The 18,854-nt window shown below is 42.9% G+C and overlaps 1 protein-coding gene across 1 annotated transcript; it reads left to right on the top strand.

Annotated features, from left to right (window-relative positions):
• Positions 1-315: 315 nt before the first annotated feature.
• On the top strand, positions 316-10,522 carry LOC132084171 (keratin, type I cytoskeletal 23-like). The gene is made up of 8 exons (XM_059489214.1): positions 316-945; positions 4,348-4,430; positions 5,768-5,924; positions 7,357-7,518; positions 7,609-7,734; positions 8,464-8,684; positions 9,361-9,386; positions 10,008-10,522. Exons 1-8 carry the CDS (start codon positions 316-318, stop codon positions 10,109-10,111), a joined length of 1,509 nt encoding a protein of 502 aa, XP_059345197.1. The 3' UTR covers positions 10,112-10,522.
• The last annotated feature ends 8,332 nt before the right edge of the window (positions 10,523-18,854 follow it).

Raw genomic sequence — 18,854 nt, 5'->3', positions numbered from 1 at the left:
GCTGTTTGGTCACTAAGCTGTTCGACAGCTGATAGGACACACTGCACTTGAGAATCCACAGGATTGAGGATCCAAGGGCTGCTAATTCTACAGCCTGAGAATTACCACAGAAAGTAGCTGAACAGCCCCATCCCAGCTTCCCATTTATTCTCTTCATGAGCAGGAAAACATAACATACTAACTACAGGGTTAGAGAGAAGTCTGAGGCAGAACTGATCCTGTTCCACACCTACGGATTTTGGCCACACCTCACTATTATCATATGAAAAGAAAAAGAAAAAAAAACCCAAACAAGCGAAAGGAAAGCAACCCGGTATGCAGCTGATTCCAAACAACAACAGCGTGCAGGCTCATAAATGCTTCAGAATTGACCAAGAGGAAGCACGTTTCGTGATGACACAATCTTGTTGCTGTAGTCATTCATCGAAGGGAAACTCCCACAGGAAAAGGCATAAAGCTGCTCAGGGAAGGCGAAGAGGCTGCTCAGTGCTAGGCAGCCAAACCTGGGGTTCGATTCACACAGAGCTAAGCATGAGCACCAGCCAAGGCCCTTTCCAGTTTTTTTCTGGGTCCCTGAGGGGTAGTACAGGGTGTGGTTTGGCCCAGCAAGGAACTTCTTACAGAGCATCAAGTGCAGATGGTGGTGCCAGCAGCACACATCCTTCCTTCTCCTCTGCCAGACCCTTCTGGCTGGCTGCAGGAGGGGCATCCTGGGGAGGCTTCGGTGAGCACTATGGGGAAAGCATCTTCCTGGGTGGGAATGAGAAACAGACTATGCAGAACCTGAATGAGCGCTTGGCTGCCTACCTGGACAAGGTCCGTGCCTTAGAAGCAGCCAACGCTCAGCTGGAGAGCTGCATCCTAGAGTGGCACAGGACAAAGTCTCATGGAAAGAGGCATGACTTCAACCAGTACGAGCAAAACGTCACTGACATGCAAAGACAGGTAAGTCAGAGCTGGGACTGTGTCATTCTGTGCTCTTCTAAGGAATTGGGGTTCTACTTTATGCTGATGGCTTTCCTTTAAAGAAGTTAAATAAAACCTTTGAAATGTTAGAAATCCTCAGGAAGGCAGTTCCAGGATAGTCTTTGTGTTCACAAGGAGGAGAATGGGCACAAGAAAGGCTGGAAGGGGGCGAGGGGGATTCTGCAGAGACTGGCTGTGCTACCAAGTGTTCCTTTCTGTACTGAAACTGGGGTTTGAGTAACTGCTGCTGGCAGAACTTGGTCTTTTTGACTGCACAAGTCTTGAGCAAATTACAAAGCAGGAGGAGTGCAGAGCCTGCCCCTCTCCTGCCGCTGTCTCCAGACAGACTGGGGCATTCCAGCTCTTTGATTCCTGCGGTAGCAGACAATGAAACTACAGGAGTTTTGGGACCAATGAGCTTATGTAATCAGATGGAAAAATACTTCATTGTAATTAAGAAAATAGCAGTGACAAATTCCTTGTGGATGTTTTCACTATAATTAAAAGGAGAATTTCTGGTTCCTGCCAGTAGTTAATATTAATGTTCAACAGTAACTCTTTCAATCTCCCAAACTCACGTGTCTTCAAATTTAAGCATAATATTAATCTGTATTCATAATGAACATCCTTAGCACTGTAACCATCTGTGTGACTAATCAGTGTAATTAACTTTACATACCCATATGGGGCAAAACCCAAAGCTCTTCCAAAAGCAATGTTGTCGTTTGCCCTCCACTTTTTATAATATAATTACTTGGCATTCTCAAGATCCTGAGAAATTCTTTTTAAAAAGGCTTGGAAATTGTATTAATTCACATCTTTGCTGACTGGGGCCAAGGACTTAATCAAACTCCATGCTCACAGCTAAAAGTGTTGCCTCCAGGCAGTAGGTGAGGTGCTCGGACCACAGCTTGTGTATGGAGAGCCAGAACTGTCATCACCCATTTCTGTTTTAAGGACAAAGAAAGGTCACCATCCCCAGAGCTGGCACTTGGGCGCTTTCCTTTTTAACAGCAAGAGAAATAAAAACTTGTTCATCAAGAACATGTGTCCAGGTTGATTTGGAAGTAGTAAATCAGAAAGATTTAGGAAGACATTAAGGAGAAAACCATGATGTTGATTGGGGTGAAGCCCTCACTTTTGAGTAGGTTGTACCCAAACCATTTATTTTTAACAGTCACCCCTTAAACAGCTCTCCCTGGCCACAGACACCTGGAGGCTGGTGGCTGTCCTGGATGGGAAATGAAAGGCCAGGAAAGGATCATTTACAGGTGACAATTCAGTGATTGAACCCAGAATTTTTACTTTCTCTATAAAATATTGCAATTAGCAGCATGTCCGCCAGTAAAACGAGTGAAAATATAGCATCTAATTATTAACCATAATTAAATTAATTAAATGTTAATTTAAAGGGTGAAACTAATTTAGCACCTAAAATAAAATTTAGGCTAAATTTAGGGTCCTATATCCAATAATCCAGCATGTCTATGATATGCTGCCGGTCTGAACTTGGAGGCATATAATCATTTGGCTTCTACATTTTTAACCATACTCTCCTGGATACCTGAATTCAGGATTAATGCCTGATGGAGCAACAAGTTTTGGGAAAAGCCTTGCTCCAGCCCAACTCCATCCTAACCCAGATACACAATGAAATAGCACCTGTTCTGCAGGTAACTGTCTCATTTAAACACCTTGTGCTGCTAAATAAGCAAAGTGATCTACAGAGCATTCCAGGAGATGGAAGAAAAGACAGGAGACATGAGAGGTGAAGTCAGTGCAGGAAGCCTTCTTGGGAAATCCCTGTTTTGAGAAGGAATTGGAGTGTATTTCCTATACAATAATAATGTGAGAGTTCTTAATGAAGCTGACAGTTTGCAGACTGGTACTAGAGTCTGCAAATGTTCCTGTTGGATGCAGTAAGGAATTCCATGTGATTGTTAAGAGATAACTGGCACATGTGAGATCTCCTGCTGGCTGCAGAGCCACTGGGGCCACACAGCAGTGGGCAAAGCACTGACCAGTGCTCGGATTGCACAGAGTCACACAGCAATTCTGTACACAGCACAAAACTGAGGAACTCATGTTGTTTTCAAGGCTGGATTCAAGAATTGCCTCTTCTTTGTCACCAAATTCTAGGCAGCCAGGCATTCAGGGCATTGTTAAAGTTCTTGAGCTGGCCTTGGTGGTGTCCCAGGGCAGTACGCGAGGTGCGGATAATTGCGCAGCAAGGCACAGTCTGTGAGCAGATTAGTTAAACATTCCACAGCACCTTCTTCACTACAGAGCTGAACCTTTGACACTTAAGGAGAATTTTATCATTTCCTTGTTTCTTTGTGATTCATTGAGGTGTGGGAAATTTACTCCAAGGTGTTGATGGCTCTGTAAATGACTTCTGTACAGCCACAGTGCCCCTTGTTTTGCTCTGTGGATGCTGAGGGAAGGTAGCTGGTGGGATAGCAACCACTCTTCTCTTTTCTCTGTGTTAGAAAAGGACACAATGCCCTGCATTTATGATTTCCTGATAGTTATGTGTGAGTTCCTGCTGGAGTTCTTTCAAAGATTTGGCATGAAATACTGAACTTTTCATGCTCAGATCTATAGTTAAAAGCTATTCCATGTTATCAGGGACACATGAGCCTTTCCAGTGAGTGCTGAGTGCACCAAAGAAATAAGATCATGCTTCATCCTGCATCTTTTAGGGCAATTTTCAAATCCCAAAGCAAAATCAGACACCTGAATCAATCACTGCATGCTGCTGGTCGATTCAGAGCAGCTATAGGTGCATAACTGAATGGACCACACCAACCAGATGCCAGTGGTACTGTGCAAGAAACTCCAGGCTAAAGCCTGTGGTGAGCTGAGGGTCCTGCCAGTGAGTGGCTGCCACCATCACCAGCTCAGCAGGGTGTTCATGCACAAGCATAACATTAACTCCAGTATTTTGATTGTACTCAGACACAGCTTAATGGTTCTTACTGAAATTTGCCCAAAAGAAGCCCAAGGCAGCTTTGACAGCAATGCTGAACAGGAGCAGAATCTGGTCTCAAAACCAGAGGAAGGCAGTGACTGTTACTCTGTAATAGACCATGAAATTTGTGTAATGAAAGTCATATCCTCTACCTGGCAGGAATAAGATGCCTCCTGGTTCATTCCCTCAAAAAAAGTAAGAAAAAGAGTAAAGTAAGATTACAGAGCAAAATTGCAAAACACCTAGGTGAATAAGGAAACTGAAATGCTTTTATTCCGGTGGTCACCTTAGCATGGGAATTCCACTATTTAGATGCTTCCTTTGAGCAGCAAAGAGGCTAAACCAGCACAGATTATTTACTGTCGTACCATGGCAACACCAACTCTCCTGTTGGATTCTCTGTTTTCCAGATTGAGGATAGCAAGATCACCAATGCCAGCATCCTTTTACAAATTGATAACGCTAACATGGCAACTGAAGACTTCAGGCTCAAGTAAGCTCTTCTTTGGTTTCCTCATTAGATTTGAAAGAGGATTAAACTAAACATTTATTTTTCTTGCTAATCCAATAGGGAAGAGATTTTACTGAGGCTTTCTGCCGAAACTGGATGAATAAAAACAATGTAGAACAGGGGGAAAAAAAACCCAAAAGCATGTAAAACCCACAAATGATTGCTGAAGAACCTTGAGTCACCCTGTTTATGATACTTAGTGCAGGTCCTGACGAGCAGGTTTGACAGCAGGCACTTGATACTTGTCACAAAAGGCACTTAAAACTGTCATCTGGGATTACAAATTATCCCCTCTAAGCACTGCACTTCCCAGTCCAGCCCAAATCTATTTCCTGGACTTATCACCTCTTCTGTCCAGCTCTGCAGGGAACACCTGTCCTCGTGTGGCTTCTGCTTTGGAGTCCCATGAATTGAGCACAGTAACTGAGCTGGTGCATCACTGGCTCCCAGCACAGTCTGATTTTCAGTACATTGACAGAGAGTTCTCAGATCAACTGAAAAGACAACAATTTTGTACAGAACACTTTCAGGCAAGTCTTTCCAAAGGAAAGGATTTGACACTTCTGTAACTAAGACTTCTTAGGAATCAGGAAGATTTTTCTTCTTTCTAGCAGTTGCTGATCCGCTATAAAAATATCTCAGCTTTTGATAATATTGTGACAAACTCGGATACCCTGAGCACTGCCAGCCTTTCATTATCAGTCAGTGGTGTCACAAAAGGAACCAGTGGAACTACTTTGAGGGATGGAACTCAGACTGAATTCACTGGGTGAATGGAGAAGCACCAATAGAGCCCACAAAACACAGAGTAAAGGGAGAGATGCTGAGGTGTGAAATTGCTTCCCATGCCCAAGGGAAGACACAGCAACATCTCCCTTCCTTTGGCTCACTACAGACACTGCAAGAGGTTAGAGAGGAATTTTAGTAATTGGCTTCCATCACATTTTTCTTGTTTTTCTGAAGGACTCAGAGGTTACCATTTTGGAAAAACTAAAGCAATCAGTGCTTACTGATAGTGTTTTCAGAGAATTGTATTCTCAAAGCTTCCACAACTGGGTGAATGCTAACATGCAAAAAGGGAGGTGAGAAAAAGAAATTTTATTTCCTACCATAGAGGAGAAGTTACGAGAGAGAGGAAAGTGAAATACCAAACTAATAAAACTCATTGTTAAGACTATCCAAAAATATTTAAATTACATATGTTAGAAACAGAATTGGTTTCTCTGGTTCCCTACACAGACTGAGCAAGTCTACTTCTCCTTATACAAGAGTCGGGCAGTTCTCAACATGCAGGTTGTGTCTTCTCTTTCCTCACAAAGATACGAAGCCGAGAAGTGTCGCAGGCAGGGAGTGCAGCTGGATGTGGAGAACCTGCGGAAGGAGCTCGACGGCATGACCATTATTACCACAGATCTGGAAATGGAAATTGAAGGCTTGAGAGAAGAGCACATCCTCAGGAGGAAAGACCATGAGGAGGTAGAAAAAGTTCCACTTGGTAAAATCCTATTGCACAAATCTTTACTACCGTGTAATTAACTGAGTAAGACCCACAATCTGTAAGTGGGATTGATGATTCAGGACCTAATCCTGTTTCTGAGGCACCAATCAGAGTCAGGTGAAGCAAAAAGCCTGTGTCTGCTTTACCAATTACACTGGGGTTTCAGAGAGAACAGATTGCTGGAGTCTCTACCACCCATCTGTCATACACAGCTAATAATAACTGACATATTGGACAGAAATGTTCTCAGAAAGACTTAGATATAAATACACAGAGTGCTGCTGGGTTTTAGTCATCACAGACTTTTTCCTCCATTCTGAATATATCATTTCCCATACTCACAGAAGCATGGAGGGGTTGAGGGTTGGAAGGGATCTCTTTAGGGCCCTTTATCCACCCCCCTAAATTCAAGCAGAGTCACCCAGAACAGGCTAACCTGAGCAAAACAGATCTCAAATTCTTGAAGGATCAAAATTAAAAAGAATGGTTGGTGAAGTCAGGCAAAATTACTCATTCTTGCATAATCCTAAACACAGTAATTAGATAATTTTTAAAAGCCACACTACTCTGAATTCTCCAAAGCTATACTCAGTGCTCTCTGTTATTCCCACATTTATAATTCCACTGCTTGAAACACGCTGGTTTCGCTTGATCTGGTGTTGTTTGCAGTTATTACCCAACACCGGACCAAACATCCTGCTCAGTGTCTGTGGGTTTTTAAAGCAGAGAATTAAACACAGGGTGCACAGTGGTGGGTGCAGCTGCCTTTGGCTGACCCCCCTCCAGCCCAGGAGAGTTCATGGACACAGGGGACCAGCTGATCTGCATTCCATGATGTCATACCCCAAAAGGCTTCTTTGCCTGGGTGCTTTGAAAATGGTACCAGGCACAGAAGGTTGTGCTACACCGAAAGGAATGTTACCCTACCTGCCCAACTGGTCCTATAATTATGTTGTTTACACAGTAATTATATGCTTTAATCCAATTATTCCTTTAACAATTACATAGAACTTTTACATTACTCTCCTGTAAACTTAGTTATAGTTCCATAAATATTAACATAAAGGGTAAGAAAGATGAAATTACTGTTAGATTTTCATCAAGGTTTTAGGTTTCTAATGGATAAATAAATAAAAAAATGCCAGTGCTTCTTCATTGAGTCCATTTCTTCAAGAAACATTCTATGAAAATATCTTCTTGCATGTTTTTTATTAAGTTCTGCCTCAGAAGCAACTATGTCATTGGTTTAATTCACATCACAGTATTATCAATATATAAATTTTTCAAATAATATTAACTTAATGTATATATATAACAATTACCCCCAAAACCTCTCTGGGACTCTGTGGCTCTCTGAAAACTTTCTACTTCTATAAACAAGTTTGCTTGTTCCCTCTGACACATGAACAGGACATGGAAGCCAATCGCTCCTCACAAGACTTCAAAGTCAATGTGAAAGTAAACGCGGCCCCTCCTGCAGACTTAGGCAAGATTCTGGCTGAAATAAGAGAAGATTATGAGGCCATAATTGAAAAGAATCGTCAAAGCCTGGACAACTGGTACAAAGAACAGGTAACAGCTAGTCCCTGCTCATTTCCAAGCCCCCTGTGGCTGCACCTGCCTGACCGGAGTCTGAGTTTTTCTCTTGCTTCTGCTCCACAGAGTGCAGCAATGTCCCTGGCAGCAACCCCTAATCCTGAGCAGATCCAGCGCAACGAGAATGAGATCAAGGAGCTGAGGAGAACTCTGCAATCCCTGGACATCGAGCTGCAGGCACAGATTAGTAAGGTATCTCCTGCAGACATCTTGGGTTGCTCACTCACTCCGTGTATTCTCAGAAGTTGTCATGGACCAATTCTACATTTAAATCCACAGCCTAGCATAACTTTGTTGCAGTTGTTAAAGTATGAGGGAAAGTGGAATTCAGATCATGCTCGACTTTGCCAAAATATGCAAAATAGATTCAGCAACCATCATCAGGAAGTGAAAAATGTATGTCTCTTCTTACAACAAAATATGAGGAGAAGAAGAAGAGATAGCTGACTCCAGGTCTAAAAAGAAGACAGAAAGAAACACAAAGAATGCAAAGTTCATATTTACAAGCCCTGTTATCAGGCATGAATTACACAAAGTGTGAAAAATATTGGTGGGGAGCTTTCACAAATATTACATGGCCTTACACAGGTTAAAGCTCACATCCCAAAGACCTGGAGACTTTGGAGCAATTCTGGATAGCTCATGCAGAACAGACAGGACAGACAGCAGTGTCAGGAGCAGAGCTTTGAGCAGAACGGATATGGCAGGGATAAATGACTCAGTTTTGCCTTTCATGCACACACGGCACAGCTTTGTGGTTCTGCTGCCTTCACAAGAATAGTTATGCAAATGCATAAGTGTTTAAATTACCACAGCTTTAATTTTGCAATCTTCTAGCTAGAGACCAAATTTGCTGGTATTTCTGTGTTGTATCTACCACATAAATAATAATCATGGTCTTGGTATTATCTGCCCCATCAGAAACACATGCTGGAAGACACCTTGGCTGACACTCGGAATTATTACGCTGCTGCACTTCAAAACATGCAGCAGATCATCTCCAGGTGTGAGGAGGAGCTGAGCCAGGTTCGTCACGACATGAAGCAGCAAAATAACCAATATAAAGTTCTTCTTGGGATCAAAACACGCCTGGAAAAGGAAATTTCCACATACCGCCTGCTGCTGGAAGGGAATGCTGACGGGTAAGGCAGAGCTGCCCCGACTGGAACAGATGAAGAGTCCTCATATTTGGATTATTTATTTGTTTGTTTGTTTATGCTTAATCAAAGCTTGTGAGTCCCATACTACATCAAGGGTTGGTATTTTAATGTGACGGATCATAATAAAAAGCTGGAGCTACTCAGAGTACAGACACTGGTACCCATGTAATTTGGATTACCTACATTAATATAACTTTTTATTAAAAAAATAATAAAATTCTCCACTCCCACAGCATGGCCATCTCAGCATAGCAGAATGCTGGCCTCATTTTTATTCTCTCATCTGATTTATATGAAGTCAAAAAAGGAAGATCAGCAGCCTTTAGAACTGCAACTCTCAGGCAGGCAGGACAGAGGGGCCCCAACTGTGAGGGTATTTGTCAGAAACCAAATTGGGATCAACCTGAGCAACTCCAAATACACAAGAACCAATGCACTTGTCCCTGGGAGCAGTAGTGAATGTGCCCAGGGATGCTTCCAGTGAGAGTATCTACCAAAGGGAAAGCTCACATGGCATAAAAGCATCATTCTTTTTCCTTCTTTTCTAAAAGTTTTATCTTATAGTGGGATGAGGTCTCCTTAGAAACAGTGAGAAGGGGACAAATAATGTTTTGAAATTGAATAATTAACATTATTTTCTATTTCATTATCTTCACAGGACAGCAAGAAAATCTGAAACTAAAGGTAAAAGTCCCTTACTTTGTTCTCTGTAGTGACTCTTAATTACTGTCATTTCCAATCAAATTTTACTCAGGGCAATTTTAACCTCACTTGAGTGAAGTGTGGAAGGTGTGCATAGCAGGCTCACACAGGCCTTTGAGAAGCATTTCAGCAGGTCCTGGCTGCTGTGAAGAGCTCACTGCAGAGCCCATGGGCTGTGCCTGAGCCCCAGCCCTGTCAGTGGCCACAGCTCAGGCTCCAGACTAAAGCTTTCCTGGGATATGGCAAGGAGACTCCACTGGGTGACTAAAACAGCGTTAGGGCTTGAGAGCAAACCAAAAATCTGCATGTCTGGAAACTTGTATTCTGGCATGGGCATGACCTGCAGACATCCAGGATAATCTGCTGGATTTGCATTGGCTGGGCTCTCCCTGTGTTATTCATTTGCCCTGACCTGGACCAGACCCAGGGTGACTTTCTGGCAGCACATTTCACACAGAGCAGTAACAAATATTGACTTTAAGGAAAACACGTAGAGAAAACTTTGTTGAGGAGGCAGCAGGCAAATGACTGTAAATAAGGCTTTCCCTGCATCACCTTGTCTCAGCATTGCTCCTTGGCTAATTAAACTTTGCTTTCTTTCAGAACACTCTGAGCTGAGCAACCGAAAGCTCAAAGCGATTGTCCACGACAGCGTGAACGGGGAGGTGGTGTCCTCCACCATCAACGAGCTCCCCCCACAAGCCTGAAGGAAAGCTCTGCCCACCAGCAGCTTCCCCAGCTCCCACAGCCCCTCTGGAACACTGTGCTGTGGGCTGGCTCCTCTGGGTCAAACAGGGATCCTGTAGTGAACGTGCTTCTCAAATGATCTGCAGCCTAACACTGCAAAGTGCCACACAGAGCTGGGTCAAGCTGACTTTGGTAGTTTAAGGGGCTTTTAGTCACCAAAATGCTGGAAAAAAGCTGTTGAATTAAAGTGACTGGCTGAGCTAGTGGCAGATGTATTGTGCACATCTCCCCAGGGCAGGAATATCCATCTGGGATTCAGTTATCGCTCTGCAAATTAGCTATAATTTAAGGGGAATAATCTCTCAACTTTTTTCCTGGTCTTATGCCTCTCATCATATACCTCACTGCAGCCAATAAATTTTTATGCATTATTTGTTCTGAACCTTGGAATATCTGATTTTGCTTTCCCTTACATATGTCCAGTCCACTGTGGTAGTGTCACTGACATGGCTCAGGACAGCCAAAGCCTCACTGTTTCAGGAAGGACAATACGGGAAGAACACAAAAAAGAAAAGAGGAGACACAAGTTACAGGTGACATTTACATGAGCAAAACTATTCAGCTCCCCTATACACAACTTATCAATGTCACCATTTGAAATAGCATTATGAGTAGGAGTGTTGCAAAGTCACTTCACTAAAAATAGTCCCCCAGAAACATTTCTTTATTCTTCAGTTTGAGAGAAATTTTCTAGCACTGTCTTTACACACTTTCCCTCAGAGCCTGTAAGTACTTTTCCAGACACTCAATCTTTCTTGATGACTCAGGTAATTCAAAAAACCATTTCAGTTATTTGGTCTCAAATTAATGTTCACTGGTTCTGCAGTCAGGCCAGACTGATGTTTACAGTGCATGTTAACATCAGGGAGAGCTGTTGGCCTCAGCCAAACTCAGGTTTCCTCCCTGTTTCAGCTCAGCCCAATGCCCGAGTCAGCAGCAGACCCTGACAGCAATAGAGCTATGCAAAGATAAAATCTGGGCAAGGAAAAGAGAAATACCATTAGGATGTTTAGATGAGGAAGAGTGTAAGGCAGAAGGAAGAGAGACCAAATGGAACATAATGAGTGTGTGAGGGATTTGCATTCCAAAGCCTGCGTGTCCAGGGCAGTCTCGCATTCATCAGTGACGTTGTCATCATGTCCCGTCATGGACTCTCACAAAAGGGCTCCTGATACCTGCCTTCCTTTGAAACAGAGCTCACAAAGGAAAGTGGAAATCTCAAAGGAAATGAAGATTAAACTGAACAAAGTCCACTTCTGTGAAACAGTGTTCTGCCACTGGCATGTTCCAACCAGATCCTGATCCCCCTTTGCCCCCCGCACCCCAACTCTCCACCCTTGTTGCACAAAGAGATCCCCAAAGCATTGGATGGATTACCTAATGGTTTCTTTAAACTGGGTAAAACTTGTAATACAGGATTAGTAACTCCTGGCTAATTAAGAGTGTCCTTCCTTATGGTTTACCAGATCTAACAAGCCAGACCTGGTGTTTGCAGCATCTGGACAAAATGTGCCCAGGTCTTCTTGAACAATTTTCTGTGTTATTTACAGATATGTTCATTTATCAGATTTACATAGCAGGGCCACATCGCCGTGACACAAATAATTATAAAAACTTCTAAGTAGCCCCTTATTTCTACATCAAAGGAAAGTATGTGCTTTGTGCTGGGTTATTGTGCTGAACTACAAAAAAGAAAGAAAGAAGAAGGAAAAGCAAATAATTGAAGTGCCTTATGGAACACGCCTGTCTTTATTTCACATTCCTGAGCAATGCTCTGGCTTCACTCTGCCCTGGTGTCCCCTCATGCAGAGGTGAGATGTGCTCCCCGTGCCCTGTGTCACACTCAGCTGTGGTCCAAGAGGTGTTGGAAAAGAGGCAGCAGAATTCCTGCTAAGAGGCAGCAGAATTCCTGTTCTCCTCTGCTGAGAGGCAGCAGAATTCCCACACCACTCTGATGATTTTAACCTATTCTTACACCTGTGCTGCTGCACTCTGTACAGGTCAGAGCAGTACAGCTCACAGCACCATCCTCACAGCTCACTGCATTACTGACACCATCATGCACTGATGGCTCCAACACAGCCATTCAAGTGTCTTTCACTAAGTGGAGTAAACCAATTAGTCTTTAAACATACAAATAGGCATTACACCACATTCTGTTTCTGGAAAAAATTGTTGATTTCTGGAGAATCTTTCACAGCTTCAGAATGCTCTGTAGAACTGCAGATCTCCTTTCTGTTGAACAGCTTGTGACACTGTGTCACCAGACGTGTGCCCTGTATCTGGTGGTTACTCATTACCTCTGAATTTGTGCTCTGGTAGATAAGCTATGCATTCCTAAATGTATTTAGGGTGGGTCTGCACCCTAAATAATAAATAATGATGCTAATATTTACCACTTGCATGCACTGTTAACATCACATTCTCACACCATGCTGAGAGATGAAGTCAGGGAGATAATGAATGGGGGCAGTATTATCATTCCCATTTTATTGCCTGAGAAATTGGAAAAAGAGATGACACAGCTCGCTCAAGGCTGCAAAGAAAGTCACTGAGAGCCACTAAATTAGAATCCATCACTTCACAGCTTCTACTTAGCCCAGCTATTAGATAATACAACTTCCTGAAGAGCCATTCCCCACTCACAGCAATCCTGTCAGTGTCTGATGGCTCGGAAGAGATAATGCCCTTCATTCATTCCAAGTGTTTATGGCTGGTCAGGACCCTGCACAAACTCTGATGATGTTCTTCAATGTACCTGTGCCAACAGCCTGACTGAAATGAGTCCTGCACAGAACCCTGTGCTGGCAGCTCTGGCAGCTCTGTAGTATTTGGGAGACTTTAGGAGCACAGGTAGTGCTGCTTCTGATTTCAGAGCAGTGGCTTGAATGGAAGGAAATATTCAGGACTGTGATGATGTATGGCTTGAAAAATGACTTTGTTAATTCATTGTATTGAAACTGATTAAACTCTGCCAGCTCTTATTTGTTCTCCTTCAGTATTCCATACACAAAGAAGTGGCATTTCTACACCAAGAAAGTGATGGACCCAGGCACAAAGAAAGTGCAATTTGAAAAATATAAAGTATTATTAAAAACAACACCCTCCAAGTGAATAAATTCTATTTCCCATAAATGGAAAAGGATAGCAAAGAAACATGAGCAGGAGAGAACAGCATTTCTCAGCCTAAGTGAATGATGCAACAATACTTCTGCAAACCAACAGGATACAGGAACTCAGCCTATAAAAGGAGGCTGAAACCATCAGCGTTCACAGCTGGCTCCTTGCAGTTTCACCTGCCATTTAAGGCAGTCCTGCACGGAATAATCCTCAGCATGATTTCCAAGAGCCTTGACTGCACTCCAGCCTGGGCATGAGTCACAGCTCATTTCACTTGTAGAATTGTTAAAACTTATTAAGGTGTATTACAATAGGCAGCTTTGGTAAGTGAAGTGTTGATCCCCTGGAAGAAGTGTGCGATGAGGTAATGCAGTCATGGTTTGTGCTATTAATCACACATTCTTTTGGGGAGCTGGCCTCACACTGCTGGGGTTCAGCCTTATTTATCAACAGCCACATCTGTACAATGAAAATTTTTGCTTTCTGCCTTCCTGGTTAACATGGATGCAAAATTAACAAAGTCATTTCAGAAAGAGAAGAAAAGAAATCTTGCCTTTGTAGCACTGCTAAACCCCCGGGTTCTATGGATTATTGAAGCAGAGAGAATAGGTAGAAGAGCCAGTAAAACATTTCACAATGTCCACACCCTGACCTATAAAGGTTCTAAAGTTTTGCTAGGAGATGCCTGTTCCTGTGTATGAATCATTTAGAAAAAGGATGAATCTATAAACAGGGAAGTAAGGAAAGAATAATGCTGGAGAGGCTGCACCCCCTGTCCCCCCATGTCCTGCATTATACCACAAAAGCATGTTAATTATTGACTCTACCTGAACAATTTGCTTGCTGAAATCCCAGCTTAAGTTTTAATGTCTGGTATTTCCTCACCATTTCTCTCTGTGTAAAAATTTTTATTCTTTTCAAGCTGTGCTTTTATGATATCCTTAATTGTGTGACTATACGGAAATGACCTACTTGAGCCCCTGGCCTAGGACTGCCACAAATCAACTGCAAAAATATTCCATGAAACAGAAGTGCCAATGTGGGACAGTTTAAAATGTCCTTATGGCAGGAGCTCCCAGAGTGAGAGAGAAATGATCTAATGGTGAGGCAGGTGCAGGGCTGCTTCTTCTGGACATGTTAATTTGATTTTTGAATGTCTGAATATGCATCAGAAGCTTAAAGGCATAAAATCATAACACCAGCTGTGGTAAAGACACTTTCAATAACTATATAGACTTCGGGGGTAAATTTTTTGGCTTTCCAATGTCCTAAGGACAAGTCCAAAAGAGTCAATGTGACACGCTGTAATTAGGCTCTATAGAAAGCAACAAAAATGAGGAATATAATTTGGAAAAATGTGTTTCAATTAAGAAGCATAATTAGCTGGAGCAGGCAGGGAAATGGAGAAACAAACAGGCTGAAGTAGCTACAAACTACAGTTCTTCCTTAGAACAGAAGTTAAAGGTGTGCTGCCTCTTGAGAAGTACCAGCTTTGGCTCAGCTCTGCACCTCCAAAACAACTTATGAGAAAATAAAAGATCTAGTGCATCAAACAAAAAACTGGGAGTGACTCTTGCCAGAGCAATTTCAAAGCAGGAAATCTGTAATGTTGCTGCAAGCAGACAGAAATTGTAATCATAAAGTTACCTGTGCAGGAAAGAGAACACATTCCTATGTCCTATTAATGAAAAAAATGAGTCATTTTTGAAAGCCATTCCAGCACCCAGGCTCTGCTTCCAGGTTAATCTCACAAGAGACAGTTTCAAGACATTCTGAGGATGTATCCTCTGATACTGTAGAGAACAAAAACCTTAAAAACACAACCAAAGAAACCTTCTCTTTAATGTCTACAGCCTATCACTGCTTAAAAATTTAGATACTCAAGCACCAGTCATATAAAAGGGTGCAATTCAAAAGGATAATGAACACTCTCTGTCCTCAAAGACTCACATATCAGAATTTAGAAAGATAGTCCATGCTTCTTGCCACTGCTTCCAAACCCACTCTATACACAGCACTGAACTCCATAATTATGGCTGGTGGCTCTGAAGGAAAATATTCCTCTAAACGTTTGGCCACACGAGCGATGCAACTACATTTCCTGTGGATATAGGGCCAGGAAAGTGGATAATAGGAGAAATTTCCTTATGTAATCCGTAAATTTTATTCTCTCGTTCAAGTTGCGCACAGATTCTCCCGCGGCGCTCAGCACGGGGAGGGCTGGAGGCAGCTCCGTTCCGAAGGCCGGTGGTGGCCTCTAGTGACAACCAGGCAGATCCGCACGGAGCCCGGTGCCTGTCCCTGCTCCTGCCGCTCCTCCGGGGCTCCTGCGGCTGGGCAACAACTCCCTGGAAATTTCTGCTGCAGGATTTGTGCGATGAACATTATTAACAGTGCCAGACTTCCTTCAGGGGAGTACGGAGACGGATTTTCGGCCTGTTTCCTTTATTTTGTTTTTTTGCTATCTGCGTTCCTGACACAGATCTTGATGCTGGGAGGGTATTTTGGGTTCCAAGCAGCCCATAGCTTGCTCCTGGTTGTACAAACCTCGGGAGTGGGGATGCCGTGGGATCGCTGGGATGCACTGAAAGGATATTCCAGAGGAGTACCCAAACAAGAAGCTGCAGCTGTGCCTCTGCCCAGGCACCTCCTGACATTATGAGTGGAACTTTACCCTGGGGGAAAAAATGAGTTTTTCTTCTGATTTGGGGGCTCCAGGTGTGACACAAGTGAGATCTCCAGAACCACAAGAATTTTTTTGTCTACATAGATATGCAATATAGTGTGTTTGTATGTATATTTTGCAGTGTACAATCAGTGTGCACTTATATTTGCACAGGGCCATGAAAATGGTATTTGCCTCCTGAATCACAGAAATATGCAACATTTTTCATGGGTACTGAACTACTCCAGCATTCTGGAACTGAGAGAGTCAGTAGGCTGAAATTCTCTCCAGTTCACTGTTTTTTTCATTCCCTTGACACTTCAGTTGCACAGGGTTTTTCCAACTGAGAGAGATCTGCCAGCAATCCTGTGTTAGAGCTGATCTTAATGGCACTTTTGGGGAAGAAAAAAGAGAAGGTTCGTTTGTGTGGCCTGGAGCTGTTTTTGTTGGCACTGACATCTGATTCTGTTCGAGGAGAGCAGCTGAGACAGGAAAGGCAGCTCCTGACTTTCATTTTCCACCTGTGGCTGGGGAGGGATGGAACCCACACACTGCCTCCCGCACCACTCCAGGAGCTGGAACACCTCTCTAAGTACCATAAATATGTAATATTTTAACTTACCCCTTTGGTCAAAGCTCCAAGCAGAAAGAAATAAGATGCAGTGGTTTGATGGTTGAGATATTTTCATTGGACAAAAGATAAAAAGGAGAGGGAAATGAGGGGAAAAAAATACGTGAGGCAGACAGTGTAAGATCTTAAATTGCAAATGCTCAGGGCTTAGGTGAATCCAGCTGAGTTGGTGACATCATCCAGAACTTACTTTGTTCTGATCCCATTCAGCAAAGCACAAAATACTTTGCTTTGCTCTTTGGAGAGAGCAGGCTTCACAGGCATTGGCATTAACAGGAGATGCAAAGGTAATTAAGAAAAGAAGGAGGGGAATATGTCAGACCCAGAAACAGTGAATACTGGAATAAGGCTGGAACACTGAAAATGGAATGCATCTCTCTTGAATGCACTTTGCACAGCCATGTCCTTTCAGGGCTGTAGTGTAGATCTTTCAGAATCAAACTCTTATGAGACAAAACCCAAGCACAGGGACCAACAAAAATGTGTTGGATTTCACTCCTAGAATGGATCATCTCTACACATTGAACTAGACTTTGCCTTATTTCAGTCTCTATGTCAGCCAAAAGAAAAGCATCTGTTCCACCTAAAGGCAGCAAAATCTCAGACCCACAGCTGGGTGTGTCTTTTTTCCTTGAACTCTCCAGACTGGTTGCCCATGGCTGGTTAGCACAGGTGAGTCAGATGGAATGGCATCCACATTATCAGAGCCCTGCAGAACTTATCTCCATGGTGCTCTAATGCACATTAAACTTCTGTCACACAGGTGACACTTCTTCATGAAATCAAACAAATCATTAGTGTGGCTATAAATGTTTTATTGTGTCTATAGGCAATCCACTCTGAGCAACCATGTCACCGAAGGGCAGTGCTAGCCGTGAACCCACAGACTGTTATCTACAGCTCCCACAACAGTCTGGAGCTGAAACTGCTGTGCTGAGCTAAGCACCAGCAAATGTTACAGCACTTCTTCAATGCTGACCAAAACTGCAGTACTGGGTTTTTAGGCTGCCCAACATCTATTTAGGTAACTTACTCTTACAAGCAATCAAGAAAATAAATAAATAAAAATGAGGCAGCCCATGTTCTTGCAGATAATTCCTGGGCATAGTCCAGGGGTGGAGGACACTGAGGCCACTCCCAACTGGTGCCTTGAGGAGCCCCTCGCCCTCCAGCCTGGCTGGGGCCTCACCCTCCCCTCACTGCCATGGCTGCAGCTCCAGGGCTCCTTCTGGCAGTTTGCACTGATTGATACAACCAGTCAAGATGTGTTACATGGAAAAAAGTGTACTAACCAAAACCAGGAGCAAGCCCCACCTCTGAAGTGAATCTATCTTGATCCTAGCAAGTATTCTAGCTTTTTGGGGAGGATAGAAGCATGTATGAAATTATAAGACCAGAGAAATTGTCAGTAAACAAATGAGGGATGAGAATAAAAAGAACACTAAGAAAATTCAGCCTTGTATCTTTTCACATTGGGTTTGCATGATGCCACTGCTCCTTGCTTCCTCTTGCATACATCTTGGGATGCTTCAGCTGAATAGTCTAGAGGAAAATAATTGCTGGAGGTTCAGTTTCAACAAAAGCAACAGAGCCATAACACAAGGCAAATGTCTGACCTAAGCCTGATGCTTACCTTAATTCAAATCACTGACTTCTTTTTTCATTTGCTCACTCAATAAAAAAAATAGAATCTCCAAATGATGTTTAGAAAAAAATATCACCCAGGTAACATGGAAACTAATTTTAATATTGAGAAGACAAAGCAGAATATTTGCTCTTAAACAGACTGCCACACAATCCTGCAGAGATCTAGGCAGTGAGATACAGAGCCAAGGGATGTAAGACCAGCAGGATCTCTTCTGTACTCCTCTTACAGTCTAAAGGTGTAGACTCTGCTCTACTAAAATGAGCAATTCTTACTCAGCCTGAATAACTTCAATGGACAAAAGACAATCCACCCTGAGTCTCTGTAATGACACACCAGATGTCATGGCCAGTGTACTTTGGTTTTACATCTCATAAAGGCTCTTTTATTACAAGTTACACCCAAAGAAGTTCAAGGTCCAAAGACACTCCACAGCATCCTCTTAGAAAGAAAAATCCTGCCCTACACACTGATTGCTTTGGTTTGGAAGCTGTGTTTCCAGAACAGCCAAGTACAAGAGTTTAACTCTCTGCCTTGAGCCAAGACCTGTTAGACTAATCCCTAGCACAGTAACTTAAAGACTTGGCAGTACTGATTCCCCAATATATTGGGTATTCCCTAGTACCCAACTATTCTGGGTTG

The sequence above is a fragment of the Ammospiza nelsoni genome, chromosome 26 (genome assembly GCF_027579445.1).
Source record: "Ammospiza nelsoni isolate bAmmNel1 chromosome 26, bAmmNel1.pri, whole genome shotgun sequence".
In the NCBI taxonomy this organism is placed as follows: Eukaryota; Metazoa; Chordata; class Aves; order Passeriformes; family Passerellidae; genus Ammospiza; species Ammospiza nelsoni.
Note: the sequence above shows the minus strand (reverse complement) of the source record. Positions and strands in the feature narration are given on the sequence as shown.

Coding starts and splice junctions, on each gene's coding strand:
- LOC132084171 (XM_059489214.1), top strand. CDS start 316: ATGCAGCTGATTCCAAACAACAACAGCGTGCAGGCTCATAAATGCTTC. Junction 946..4,347: donor TCACTGACATGCAAAGACAG/GTAAGTCAGAGC, acceptor TCTGTTTTCCAG/ATTGAGGATAGCAAGATCAC. Junction 8,685..9,360: donor CTGGAAGGGAATGCTGACGG/GTAAGGCAGAGC, acceptor TTATCTTCACAG/GACAGCAAGAAAATCTGAAA.